This window comes from Heterobasidion irregulare, assembly GCF_000320585.1.
Source record: "Heterobasidion irregulare TC 32-1 unplaced genomic scaffold scaffold_02, whole genome shotgun sequence".
Lineage (NCBI taxonomy): Eukaryota > Fungi > Basidiomycota > Agaricomycetes > Russulales > Bondarzewiaceae > Heterobasidion > Heterobasidion irregulare.
The window spans coordinates 3,191,377-3,204,101 of NW_009258198.1; the positions used below are offsets into that span (position 1 = coordinate 3,191,377).

A 12,725-nucleotide genomic window follows, 5' to 3' on the forward strand; every position below is an offset into this window, starting at 1 on the left:
GTCACTTCAACGGTTCTTCAACGATGGCGAACAGCGGCAAAGAGAATTTACTCACAATTGATGTCATTCGGCATCTCGTGTAAAGGGAGCGCAGATACTCAAGGAATAGTCCAGTATTTCATGATGCAAAATGTTACGAGTGCGAAATAAAGAACACACTTGCAGTGTTTATGGGGACTCGGGAGATTTCGTCAAGGGCAAGGCGTCCAGCTTTTGTAGGCAGTCCAACACAAGGCCCAACATGATCAACCCGAAGCTCCTCGCCCCTTCCATCCTCTCGTTTCTCAGACTCCAGTCCCATGCCTCCCACGCGTTCCCTAGCGCCGCGATCCAATCCTCGTTGCTTGTTTGCTCTGTGGCCTCGCCCTCGCCCATGCCGACCTTCATGCCATCGGGCTGCACACGGCGCCGTATATCCCTGACGAGTGTCTCCGCGTGCAGCCGCATCCGATACATCCTATCCTTACGCCACCTGTTCTCCGTGCAGTTCGCGAGAATGGTGCCGACGACGATCTCTTCCTCCATCAGCCGCACATCCGGCGCATCGCTCAGTGTGTGTGTCACGATGATATACTGCAGCTCCCGTGCATATCGCGCGAACGTGGTCGCGACCCGCTGAGACGTCCCGTCCGGCGCGCTGTAGTCGCGCGCAAGGACACGCTGAACCAGCGGCCGCAGCGCACGCGAGATAGGATCCGACAGCGGAGGATATCGCTTACTAGTCTTCGCGGGGTTGTTGCTATCGAGAGCCTTTGGGTCCTGAAGTTCGATGTTACGGTACAAGTGCCCGAGCGCGCGCTGCGACTCGTAGTAGTCGGCTTCGCGCGCGCCGGTAATTTCTGCTTTCGTCCAGTCGGGCTTAAACTTCATGGTGGGACGAGGTATACCTGTCTTGTCGACGTCGACGGCGATTCCGTTCTTCATGTAGTCGACCGCCTGCGAGCAGAGCTGGGCAAGGTCCATGCAACGCTTGTCATACGTGCCTTCCTGGAGGGCAGTTAGGACCACATGAACATCGAGTGCAAGGGTAAACACTCGCCATAGACTGATCTTTTTGATAGCACTGGTATCAGCAGAAATACGAATGGAAGCTTTTAGTTCGCACTGACCTGCAATAATTAGATGTCTAGTCGCCAAGAAGGCCTACCGGATGAGTGTCAATAATCGCAGCGCACCATCCGCTTCTATTAACACGCACCAGCACGTCAGAATTGATGTACTCGACCACGAAATCACAAATATCGTCGACTGTGCTGTCCCGATCGATTGTGCGAGTGCCCGCGCTGAGATAGGTGGCAGAGTCGGTTTCGAGAGTGGGGAGCAATCTCGGATTCTCTGCATAGACGTCGTAGAGATCCCTGACCAGGATCTCAGGATAAATAGATATCTCGACTGATTTCGCAAGACTCACCCGTCCAGATCGCCTCCACCGAGGCATGATGCTAGGGATCGTTCGCCTGCAAACCGACATGAGAGATCTGCATATTTTTTTCTCGACAAAAACCAACATACCCACAGCCGGAAACACTACCACATTCTTAAGATTTCGATAAAAGCAAACTTTTCCTTCCGGCGGTTGCCCAACGGCCCAAACTCTCTGAACTGTGCAAAATGCAGTCATGTTTAGGAGCTGGGATGCCCCCGTGAGAAATGTGGACACTCACCGTCACCTGGGTGTACGACTGGGCTTCTAGAAAGGACACACCATCCCTTCAGCCATTTTGGCTCTAGGTCAGGGGACTCCTGAACACAAGCTGGCAAACGACATTCAGATATGGCTAGGTTGGCGTATCGGCAGATATCTGCTCACCAAATATTTGGCCTTGTTCCAAAGTGAGCACAGATTCTGGATCGAGACCTTCTTGAATATACGCCTGCCCTTCATCGGCCACACCAACAAGCAGGTAGCTGTTTGGAATGCGGATGCGAGCACGATACTTCATGTCTCGCAAAGCATGGGTCGTGGTATACCTGACCAACCGATCGAGGAAAGGATTGTCAATGGCCTTGGTCTTTTTCGTCGCTTTGAAATCGAGATCGAGTTTTTCCAGTTGCTCCAGGATAAAGGGCAGCCGAAATTTCGCTCCCAAGCCGGTATCTCGCAACAGCTGACGGAAATTTGCCAACGAATCGCTGGCCATGTACACAGACGCTTTTGCTTTCTCCTGGAGATCGAGGAACGCTTGCAAACGAACCTCCCGATCCTCAAGAGTCATGACGATGGGCCTGGCAGTATGTTCAGCATCCCATCGGCTGCTGCAGATGACAGATGACATACCGGTTGAAGTAACAAAAGTTCGGACTGTTGAAATCCCTGGCTATCTCAATCTTTGCTCTACTTTGACCGGGAACGACGAACTTCTTCATCGATTTCCTGAGGCGCATCTTGATGCCCTTCAGGCGATCATCGACGACAACGACACCTTTGTACCCCATGAACCGTATTTGATACTAAACCGAGCAAGAAGTAAGTGGGCATTGTTTAACGCGCAGAGAGAGGAAGTCCTCACCGCCGACGGCTTTACGCTTCTGCTACTCATGTGCTTGCGCTCGCGACAAAGCGCCTGCCATATCATATCACCCAGCTCCGGTGAGATTGTACCTACACCATCCGTGTGTATGTACGGCTCCTTTCCCAAGTCGGGCATGTCATCGTCCAGCTGGTCCGGCAGGATGATCTCCACCGAAGTCTCGGTGGCCGTGAACGCCTGCGCGAGGCGCGCGGCGTACTTCGATGGCTGCCTGATCACGCCGCTGAAGTCGCCCAGCGACTGCCGGATCGTCTCCGCGGTGACGAGCTGACCCTTGGGATACTCGAACGGAGCGACAAACCAGACCGCGTGCTCGCGCAGCGCGGAGGTCGAATAGCCGAGAAACTCGAACCGCCGGCCGGCGAGCTCGAACCCTTTCTTCAACGCGTCGCCCACCCGCACCTGCAAGAACCAGGTGGCGTCCACCTTCCCCTCGAAACGGTACGAGAGCCGGTCCTCGTCCTTGAAATCAACTCTGATGAAGTTCTCCGCAAACTCCGGAGGGTACTTGCGGATGACGCTGTTGGACTGCATCACGTACGGGCCCTCGAGGAGCAGCCGGGTCGGCGTGAACGTGACATGGTGGCACGCGAACGTGCTACCCGAGAGCTTCATCGGCTCCACGTCCTCTGTGCAGGCGCGCTCGAAGCACTGCAGCGGATTCTCGTGAGGCTTGCGCATGCGCAGTGCGACCGAGTACTGGCGAAGGATCTCGTTCGCCTGGCTGCCGTGCTGCGCGACGATGGCATCGATCGGCCGCTGCAAGTCAAGTAGCTCTCTGGTGTTAACCAGTCCGTTGCGCAGTAGAGCCTCGACCTGGAAGGCGACCGCCCAGGGCATCGTGCTGACCCACTTATAAAGCCGGTGGACCTGTGGCTCAGCGAAGAACCCACGCCAGAAGGCCTTGATTTTTCCAATCCTGACGGGCTGAGGCTGGCATTGTGCGTCACGGCACATCTGCTCAAACCGCAAAATGTCTTTGTAGTCGTAGAGTATAACCCGCAGCTGATGAGCGTACGGCGCGACTCTTTTGTGCGACTCGTCAAGGTGTGGAATTCGATCCCTATCCTTACGTTGCCTACGTTGAATGCCCTCTCGAGGGCGGTTGTTGAAGCTCCTCTCCTCCAATATAGGAGGGGTCAGCATATCAAAGATGACGGCTGGAGGGGTGAGTGAGCAAACGACACCACGTTGATGAAGCCAGACCGACCTGCTCGTTTTGTGGCCCCCTCTGGACCCTGCACGCTATCGAGGACTAATCCGATCTTTTTAATGTTGGAAAACTTGATTAAAATGTCGATGCATTGTTCCTCGGTCATGCTTTCGCCCATCTGGGGCTGGTTGTGAGCGCATGTTACAAGTCATTGTTCGAATGGAAACAAGATCACCTCAATGCGAACCATCTTCCGGTCATACACAAGATCAAGGAGCCCGGCACTGCTTTTGACGAGGTCGCGTTCATACTCGATGGAAAAAGAACGAGCAGTATCCGGCAAATCATCCTCTTTGAACCAGATGCCAAATTGCACCTTCGCGACGCGCAGCACCTGGTCGAGCTTTCTCAAAATCTCCTCGCGCTCCAACTGCTTCTCGGGGCCAACGTAGACAGATCTCTCCAAGGTCTGCGCGATGTCCTTGTACGGAGGCTGCTCGAGTCTTGCGAAATACATTTTCTTCTCCAGCACGCGAACGATGTGCGACTTGTCCTCACGTAGCCACTGAAGGAACTTGAAGCCGACCTCCCGAGGTGCCACGGTCAAGACGCCCGTGCCATCGTTCCCGATGCCGCCGGCAGTGTTTGGATTGAGACGAATTTGGAAGTTGTGCGGCCTGCCCTTCGTTTTTGGGTCATCACGGTCGAACAAGTCGCGTCCATGCAAGACCTCCTCGATGGCCTTGACCACCTCGAAGTGGGTGGCGTCGCGGTGGATGTAAAAAATCTCGATATCCATAGGTGAGCTAACGCAAACGTCAGTGATAGATGTGCGGGGTGTGTGCTGTGGGTGATTAGCAGTTGCACAGCGCTGTTGAGCACGTACAGTCGTTGAACAGATGATATACGCCGCGGGTGGGCCACTAACTCATAATAAGAGAAAGGGAAGACAATGCAATTATGGTGTGATCGATGGCCAGCGATTTCTCGCAGCGTTCCGGAGCAAGACAATGGAACTGCTCAGGTAGTGGTCTATCAGAACAAAAAAGGCTCAGAAGGCAGATAACTCGCAGCCAAGCTTCAAATGAACGCAGGGCTGCCGCACAGCCTGTGAGCCACAAATGATAAGTTAATGAAAGCCGCAATATGATAAACTAAAACAAAAACATACATGTGTCTACGATTATGTAGTCACGGTTCTCGTTGAGCGCTCGCTACGAAGCACTTGCGAAGCTACTGCAAAGCTGCGTGATTGATCTGCGCACATCCCGTGCTGCATGTCCTCATCGAGTATTCTTACAAAGGAGCTGTGCGCTCCGCCCTCCACAATCATGAAACATGCATCAATGAGCCAGTCACGCCCTGATACGCCAGCAAACGAGACCAGCGAGCGTAATGCGGCTGAGAAGGGCTGAGAGCAGCTGATACGCAGCACTTGCCTCGGCCAACCTGCGCGTCTGTGCTACTTAGACGTGCACGCCGCTGCGATTGATACATGATCGTGCTGCTAGTTAAGAAGCCTACTGGCAATAGAATCAGTCACACGGTGCAAGTTAGCCTTCCAAGCTACGCTGGCTGGCGGCTGGACGCGCCCAGGCTCGGGGACCCATGATTCCATTCCCGAGCAGGAACGACGCAGCCGCTTTCGGTCGAAAGAGGGCAAAAGATATCGGAGAAAGAGGGGTGGGGGGATGGGGGTGGGGTGCGAAATGAAGCCTCGAGAGGCTAAGACGAGGCCTCCGAGCGTGCCAACTCAACACTTGGAAGGTGCATCGCGAGTTTAGTATCGCGTGGCGCTCCGCTCCATACATACCTAAGCCAACTCGAGACTGACGCCGCCTTCCTCCACCATCCCCAACCGGCGATCCCCTGACACAAAACAAAACTACTAAGCAAACACCTCTAAACCCTGAATATGTCCAGACGGCCGCCAAGGCCCTCGACGGCTCTCTGAACGCCTCCAAATCTCCAAATGAACAGAGACTAACCCAGAGCAGCCATACCTAGCCATATCCAATCTCATTCAATTTACCCTTCCCCAGATTTTAGCCTACGCCATGTTTCCCGACAAACGCGTACCCCGCATCATCTGACCCTCGCTCGGACGACCCCAGCCCCATCATGTATGTAATAATACATGGCCAGTCCTCCTTCCAGGCTTCCTTCGGATTCGGAGCTTCAGGGCCTGAGAAGCATCGGACGGAGATCGACCGACCGACGGTCTCCGACAATACAGCGTTCCTGGGCCTGCACACGGATGTTGGGCCCGCAGGACAGCTCTGATGTCTGCACACACGTTGGTGACGCACAGGCAACAGCTGTTCCAGACGCCCGTCGATGATGCGTGCGTGCGCTCAGCGCTCAGCACTAGGCGCCGAGGACCCTATGTGCATGGTGCCTCAGATACACGGCCCGAAGTCAGACGACAGGTCTAAAAACAATCTTCGCCCCACGCACGATGCAATGGCAGATGTAATCATATTCTCGCAGCGTGAGCGTATAATTGCCCAGGGCATGTACACCCGGCGCGTATATCATCTAAACTTACCGTGTGAGTGAGTGAGTGAGTGAGTGGGCGCAGAGGCGCGAGAGGGCAAGGAGAGTGCAACATAGGTAGGTAATCCAAGACAGCGAGCGAGATCGAAGAGAAACAAGAACGGCGCCAGACGCACGATCGGCTAGCCAGCGAATACACCGGTGAGAAAGAGGAAGAAACCTCGTGTAAAAAGATAAGAGAGATCGAAACAGCCGCTGACGGCGCCCACAGGCAACGCCGCGTAAAAAAAAAAAGAGACGAGACAGGACAGGCAATGGCATGCATGATATATACTTCGATACGAATGGGTGTCAATTGAGATGAGTATGCGTAAGACGACGAAAAAAAACGGGGCTACTGTATATGCAAGAGATACTTCTGCTTTTATTCCTTCCGAATCTTTCCTTTCCGAGTTTTTTGGGGCGCGGTGCGAAGACCGCTTTTCCTCCTCAACTCCCCTGCGTGCCGCCAATCCCCCCACTTCGCGACCGTAGCGTTCCAAGCGCCAGGTCTCATTAGTCGTACGCGGCAAGGCGAGCGAGGTGATTTAAATAGGTTTGAGTTGGGTTGACCTTGATGGGTACGTTGAATGCCGAATAGATAAGTATGCGCAAATGATGCCGAAGTGAGAAACGTCGCATGGCGGATGGATAACTGAGCGACAATAAATGGAAGAAGGCGAGTGGGATGAGGACGATGCGAATGGAGAGGTCGTGGGTCGATTTTGGTCGTGAGTGGGGAATATGGCGACAGAGACGTCGTGGATGAATATGCAAAGCGAGACGAAGACCTGGAAGCGAGAACATACAGAGCGTGTGAACAGCAAAGAGGAGAGCCATGGACGAAAGCGAGAGGTATGATGGGAGTGCATAGAGCATGGGCGCGCAAGCACGAGCTCTAAGGATCGAGCGCAGCTTGTTGCGCAAACCGTTTTGAGCACCTCCAGCCTAACGTTGCCTCCCACGTCCACGCTCTCGCTCCTTCAGTCCGCTCCGCCCGTTCCCAAACCCGAAAATCTTGTCCTCACCCCAACCGTCCAGCTCATTCACACGTCTCCGGCCTCGGACCTCAGAAGCCGGTTCCTCCTTCAGGAGCAAAGGCGGAGACAGCGCCCTGCGAGCGCGGGACGGCGAAGGGGAGGGCGAACGGCTGCAGGTGCGTCGCCGAGAGGTACCGGGTTCCCGGCGGCGCCCACGAGGCGGCGTCAGGCCTGCGCCAAAGCTCTCGCGGATATGACTTTCGTCTGTGGTGTGCACGCTCGCGAGCAGGGACGTGTTGTGGTTCTGGGAGTAATGCATCCCACTCGATGGCGAGGACACGGCCAATGCGTGCGTGTGGTCAAGTGCGGGACCTGCAAGGCGGGGAGTGGTGGGCGAAGGGCGCGTGGTAATAAACGAGGTAGGAGACTGGGCGGATGTCGAGGTCTGCGTGAGGAGGGAGCCGTGCTGCAAAAGAGAAAAGTATGCAGGCATTGAGAGACGTTTGTGTTTACGTTTGGCCGTAATGGTCTCTTGGTGCGCGTCGGTAGCGGAAGGGTGACGGCGGTGTCCGTGAGGGGAACGAGCGTGCAAGCTACGCAGTGAAGTAGGGACGGGCCCGTCTGAATCCTCCGTCGAGGATCGAGTAGAGGTCATGCTGTAAGCCGTGCCTAGGGAGTGGTTACCGGAGGAAGTACGACGGTGGAGGAGGGGAATGGTGGAGTGGTTGTTGGTCGACGATGGTCGCCGAGCGTAAGAGAGGCCGGTCGGACGAATGGCCAACGGCGCGGCACGAGTGGACTTGAAGCCGAGATCACTGTCCTCGTCGTCCAGAGCAATTACGAGGCTGTCGCTGTCGTCGTCCTCGTACCAAACGAGCGAGGACTTGGAAGACGAGAGAGGGTAGTGGTGCTTTTGGTGGTTGAAGGACAAGGCTGCACCGAGAGCGGAGGGAACGAGAGCGGGAACGTCATGCGCACCGGGCATGTCGTATCCGTCGAGGTGGGGGGAAGAGAATGCGGAAGAGGCGGTTGATATAGAGGGTGAGCTTGTGTCCAAACTCTCGCATTCGTCACTGCAGTAGATGCGGCTAAAAAGGGACGTAATGGAGTGAGCCATGCGGGCAGGTCATGGGGTGTGGGCAGAAGTGAGGAGGACGTACCCTTCCGCCAGGACGGGGTTGCCGCATTGGAGGCAGCAGTCTTCTTGGAACATCGAGGGCGGGCAAGGAGGAGGATGGGGAGGATGGGAGAGGGGAGGAAACGAGAGGAGGGGGTTATATACGGCTGTCGAGGGTCTGTCGTGAAATGGTGTGAGTGCAGGCGATGACTGGCCCAAATGAGCGATGACTCCTTTGGGCCGTCACGTTCGTCAGCCCGCGTCGGCCTCTTTGGCGTCACGCTCCGGCCGACGCGCCGACTGCCCACCTCCCCGTCACCTTCCCTCGTTACTTGCACCCGCCCGACGCGACCCCTGCGCGCACACGCGCCCTTGTTTGTCCTCCTTCTTCTCTCTTCGTATCTACGTAATCCATCGTCTCACCCAGCCGCCCCTCCAGATCGCCCCGGCGATCTGCCGTCGCTCGCCGTCACGCCTGTCACTTCCTCATATCCACGTTCGACGACGCGCTCCCACATGTCCTCCATCAGACCCCCGTCTTTTTGTTGTCCATAACCGTCGCGCAGAACCGTTGCTGCCTGCATTCAAACGTTTCCCCGCCGGCACTGCTCCCACTCTACCGGCTGCCGCATCGGTCGTCCTGCGTGCGAGCACGATCCACCGGTCCCAATTACCCCCACAGTCCCCTTCCATGCCATTCCGATGCATTCCATCACGTTCGGCCATCTGGTCCGAGCCATGCCGCCATTCGACGTTTGCACCGTAACGCCATGCCGGTGATGCGCACTCGCACTTGGCATTTGCCCCGATCGCGTCTGCCATGCCTGACTCGTTTTCACACTCGCACCATCGCGCCACCCCGTCGCGCGCGAACGTGCTCGCAATCCGCCACCGCGCTCGCAATCCTCGCACGCGCGCCTCTCGCTCCCTTGCGCCGTTCGCGCCTTCCATGAAGCCATCCGAATACATCTCCGGTGGGAAGCGCCCTCGACTCCCATCAATGGATCTCGTCCCGGTCTCTCTTACAGCATCATTCCCTCGGAGACGCTACCAGCCGCCCTTTGTCCCGAGCCTCCGCCTATCGCTCAGTCCGTCCAACACGACCAGTCACATCCGCGTTATCTCTCTCTGTTGAGAAGCGACGCTCGTATTTTTGCGCGCTATCGTGACCCGATAGTGCTACGGCGTCAGTAGCCCCTTGAGCCGTGAGCTTATCGGTCGCGACTGCTCGGTCAAGTACGTTTTCTTATCGTCTTCGTATGAGGACATCTCAGAGCTTGTTTTGTGTGCAAGCTATGTTTAGCCTGTGTATTTGTGGCCCTACTGGCACTTGCACAATGAAATACCCCGTAACAGATGGATCACCGATGCGGTACTCGTGCGACTCTTGTCTTGAGAACTCGCGCAGTCGACCCAGGTTCTAATACGCGTTCTCCACCCGCCTTTCCGCGTTTCCCCGCCATGCATAGCCCGTCAGGGCATCGAAAGCTCTCGCACTTCCAGGCCCCGTGCTCGCACTGTATGGCAGGCAGGATTCGGCCTCTCAAGCTCACGAATCAAGCTCGCCGCACCTAGACTCGTCGAATATCAAATCTTCGTCCTTCTTTTCCCTCGTCTTTGCCCTTCCAGGTGCTTCCTCACCAGCTTCATAACAGGCAGAGGCAACCCCGCTATCCAGCGCAAACATCCTCGGCGGACGTCGGTGATAAACCTGTGACATCGGCGTGACGCCCTTTGCAGTCCGACGGCCGTGCCGTTCCATGCCCAAAGATGGCCTCCGCAGCGCTTACCTCTGATCCCCACAGCACCCCAACTTCACGAGCTCCTCGAGTGGCCAGATATTTCAGGCTTATGAAGCGCGTGCACATGCTACATGATCGACAGTGACGCCGTTCCGCCCGTCGACGTCTGGGGTCTGCGAGCGCGCAGCCTTGTGTGCGCACGTGCATGCGGGGTTTGCGCTTTCTCCTACGTCCCCCGAGGCTCGTGCGCCCTCCTTCACACAACCAGTAACCCCAGAATTGAAGCAGCGGTGAGCGGTCCCCTCTTCTCTATCCAACGTTCCATTCGCGCGAAGGCTGCGTGACGGCGAGTTGCGTCGCGGTGCATAGCTCTGTCTATTCTAGTGCTATTCTTAGTGTTCACGCGCGGGCGTGAGCCTCATCACGTCATGTACGCGTCGTAAGGCGCATCTCATGCCAACGGTCACGTTGCGCTCTGCATCCGCAGGTCAGGTGCATGCGTGTAAATTTTACAAAGGATCTGTACTTCGTTTTTGGCTTTCCGCGGCCAATAGATGCGTTGCCCGTCATGATCCAGATGGATCCCTTGGCTGTGAGAAATCGACGTCTCGCTCGGCAACGTCCCGGCCGACTCGTTTATGTTGCAATTGATTGCCAATTTGCATCCACCCGGGGGAGATGCTGCGGCTCGGACGCCCGAACGTCAGCATCCGCGGGGTCGTTCTCTTGTGCGTCGTGTGCCGTGTGGCACCCGTGGGACGCGGGACGTATTTTCGGGGATGAGACTGAATTTCCCTAGCCTGGATCTTATTTATCTTGATGCGTCGCTCTCGACTCCCTATCCAGCGCAGATGGCATCTCTAATAAATGGGGACTCGGAACGGCCGTAAGTTTATTTCGTGTATCCTTGATTTGGACCTCGCTCAAATCCCTTCACCGAAGGTTTGGGCGCGGATCCGTTGTCGAGGTCATGATTTCGGCTACGCTGACTGATGAAATTCATGCAGGTTGTGGGGTGTGCGAGCGGTCGTGGTGTACACCATGTACATACGTGACGTGAACACTGAATAATGCCTGACGCGATCGTCATACATGGCGTCGACAAATGAATGGTTCACCTCCATTTGCGACACGGACCGATCCAGTCACTTATTTAATCTAACAGCGGCCGTGCACCCTTCAAGTACTCCCGCTCCACTTCCAGCCTGGATGGGTGTGCGCGGTGCGTGGATTCCATGCGTGTATAACACAGTTCTCGTGCTGGCTCGGGCGCTATTGATGGCGTAAATTCAGCGTGATGGGCGCAACCGCTCTGCGGGGCGGCCACAGATCAGGGTGGAAGCACGTCAAAGTCGTGGTGATGGGCTGCGCGACCGCTTGGTTGCGCTGCGTCGGGATATCCCGTCGGGGCAGTGGCGGCGTGGATTTAGGGTGCGTTGGAGGCGGCCCTCGGAGGAGTCGTCGAATTGGTCCTGGGGCGGACGGGGAATTGTATTTCCTCGCTCGTTGTGTCCTGCTGCATCATGGGCATGGAACGGCTTGGAATCCGGTCGCGCGCGCGCTCACCCATGCATGGCATCATTCTCGGGACTTAGCAGCTCCTTGTGCTCGCCGTTGCGTGTCTGAGACATGACCTTGTCAACGTTTGCCGCTTGTAAGCATGCTCAAATCCATCATTGATCCTTACGAATCCACAGGTCAGTTTTTCCCCCAATGCGAGTATTCGTACAAGCCGTTCCGAAACCTAGCAGTGGCGTTGCGAGGTGGGGCCGAGTTCTCGTCCCTCCGTCAGTCTGGGCCGGGCCCTACAGGCCTCAGATCTCAGAGACAGCCTGTGCAAGGTCCAGGCTATCCGCGCGGACAATGCCGGGAAGCGCCGGGAGGGATTTGGCGGCACCCCAAACATCACTTACAGTTGTTGGCCGGCCCTGGTGTGACAACCCTCGATTCGTACATATGAGGCACGATCCAGGCTCAAGTGCGCGGGAACGCGAGTCCGTCAAGGACCCGCTTTACGAAGATTCGCGGTTCTTCGGTCACCTTCATTTTCTGTGTCCTCAGCTGAGGTTGCGTCTGGTTGCGACGTCCCGCTCAGGGGCGACACTCTCCCAGCAAAGCCCCGCGGCGGGCAGACCTCCGAACCACGACACCTTCCTATTTGGGAAGACAATGGTCGCAGCTCAAGTACAGGCGCGACACCTTCACACGATCCGCGTACAATGGCAGATCTGCGCGCCGCCAGCGACACGCCGTTTTCCTTGTTATTTCGATGCCGAGGCGCACTCCTGCGCCCGAGCGCACCCGGGCGACGGCGTGCCGCCTGCCCGCTGCTGAAATGGGAGTGTGGACGCGTATGTAATCGAGGGCTCCGAGTCCGTCACTGGCACTCGGCAACGGTGCGGGATTCACAGGCGTGCATTTGCAAGATCGTCTCGATGACAACAACGGCAGTCGTCGCAGGCTGGCCGCTGCAGGCTCCCCGGCCGGACACCTCGCTTCATAATACTGCATCTTCTTCGAAAGAAAATAGGATTTTCTGCTTATGGGTCCGTATGTTACAATCTTTCTAAAATCACCTGATCAGCATATTGTCTTGATCGATCGCACGTACACGGTGCCGATGCTATTGTTCATTCGAAGCACCAAAATCTGTGCTGAGCAGGGACC

The 12,725-nt window shown here is 56.2% G+C and overlaps 6 protein-coding genes across 6 annotated transcripts; 2 read left to right on the forward strand and 4 right to left on the reverse strand.

The window, feature by feature from the left end:
* Positions 1 to 168: 168 nt before the first annotated feature.
* HETIRDRAFT_443820 (uncharacterized protein) lies at positions 169 to 4,459 on the reverse strand (the record flags this gene model as incomplete). Its single annotated transcript, XM_009544750.1, has 12 exons — positions 3,920 to 4,459; positions 3,742 to 3,862; positions 2,511 to 3,691; positions 2,279 to 2,451; positions 1,811 to 2,226; positions 1,665 to 1,754; positions 1,513 to 1,602; positions 1,412 to 1,457; positions 1,199 to 1,358; positions 1,105 to 1,143; positions 1,040 to 1,045; positions 169 to 987 (listed from the first exon to the last, which is right to left on the reverse strand). The coding sequence occupies exons 1-12, from the start codon at positions 4,199 to 4,201 to the stop codon at positions 169 to 171; spliced, it is 3,423 nt and encodes a 1,140-aa protein (XP_009543045.1). The 5' UTR covers positions 4,202 to 4,459.
* A 408-nt stretch (positions 4,460 to 4,867) lies between these two features.
* HETIRDRAFT_167504 (uncharacterized protein) lies at positions 4,868 to 5,017 on the reverse strand (the record flags this gene model as incomplete). Its single annotated transcript, XM_009544751.1, has 1 exon — positions 4,868 to 5,017. The coding sequence occupies one exon, from the start codon at positions 5,015 to 5,017 to the stop codon at positions 4,868 to 4,870; it is 150 nt and encodes a 49-aa protein (XP_009543046.1).
* Positions 5,018 to 6,038: 1,021 nt separating this feature from the next.
* HETIRDRAFT_432700 (uncharacterized protein) lies at positions 6,039 to 7,191 on the reverse strand (the record flags this gene model as incomplete). Its single annotated transcript, XM_009544752.1, has 4 exons — positions 6,793 to 7,191; positions 6,579 to 6,731; positions 6,357 to 6,435; positions 6,039 to 6,067 (listed from the first exon to the last, which is right to left on the reverse strand). Exons 1-4 carry the CDS (start codon positions 7,096 to 7,098, stop codon positions 6,039 to 6,041), a joined length of 567 nt encoding a protein of 188 aa, XP_009543047.1. The 5' UTR covers positions 7,099 to 7,191.
* Positions 7,168 to 8,433, reverse strand: HETIRDRAFT_471672 (uncharacterized protein; the record flags this gene model as incomplete). Its single annotated transcript, XM_009544753.1, has 2 exons — positions 8,360 to 8,433; positions 7,168 to 8,287 (listed from the first exon to the last, which is right to left on the reverse strand). Exons 1-2 carry the CDS (start codon positions 8,410 to 8,412, stop codon positions 7,168 to 7,170), a joined length of 1,173 nt encoding a protein of 390 aa, XP_009543048.1. The 5' UTR covers positions 8,413 to 8,433.
* Positions 8,434 to 8,535: 102 nt separating this feature from the next.
* On the forward strand, positions 8,536 to 9,082 carry HETIRDRAFT_100203 (uncharacterized protein; the record flags this gene model as incomplete). Its single annotated transcript, XM_009544754.1, has 2 exons — positions 8,536 to 8,812; positions 8,883 to 9,082. 2 exons carry the CDS (start codon positions 8,536 to 8,538, stop codon positions 9,080 to 9,082), a joined length of 477 nt encoding a protein of 158 aa, XP_009543049.1.
* Positions 9,083 to 9,136: 54 nt separating this feature from the next.
* On the forward strand, positions 9,137 to 12,392 carry HETIRDRAFT_100202 (uncharacterized protein; the record flags this gene model as incomplete). Its single annotated transcript, XM_009544755.1, has 6 exons — positions 9,137 to 9,404; positions 10,201 to 10,348; positions 11,224 to 11,280; positions 11,352 to 11,489; positions 11,851 to 11,975; positions 12,031 to 12,392. 6 exons carry the CDS (start codon positions 9,137 to 9,139, stop codon positions 12,390 to 12,392), a joined length of 1,098 nt encoding a protein of 365 aa, XP_009543050.1.
* Positions 12,393 to 12,725: the final 333 nt, after the last annotated feature.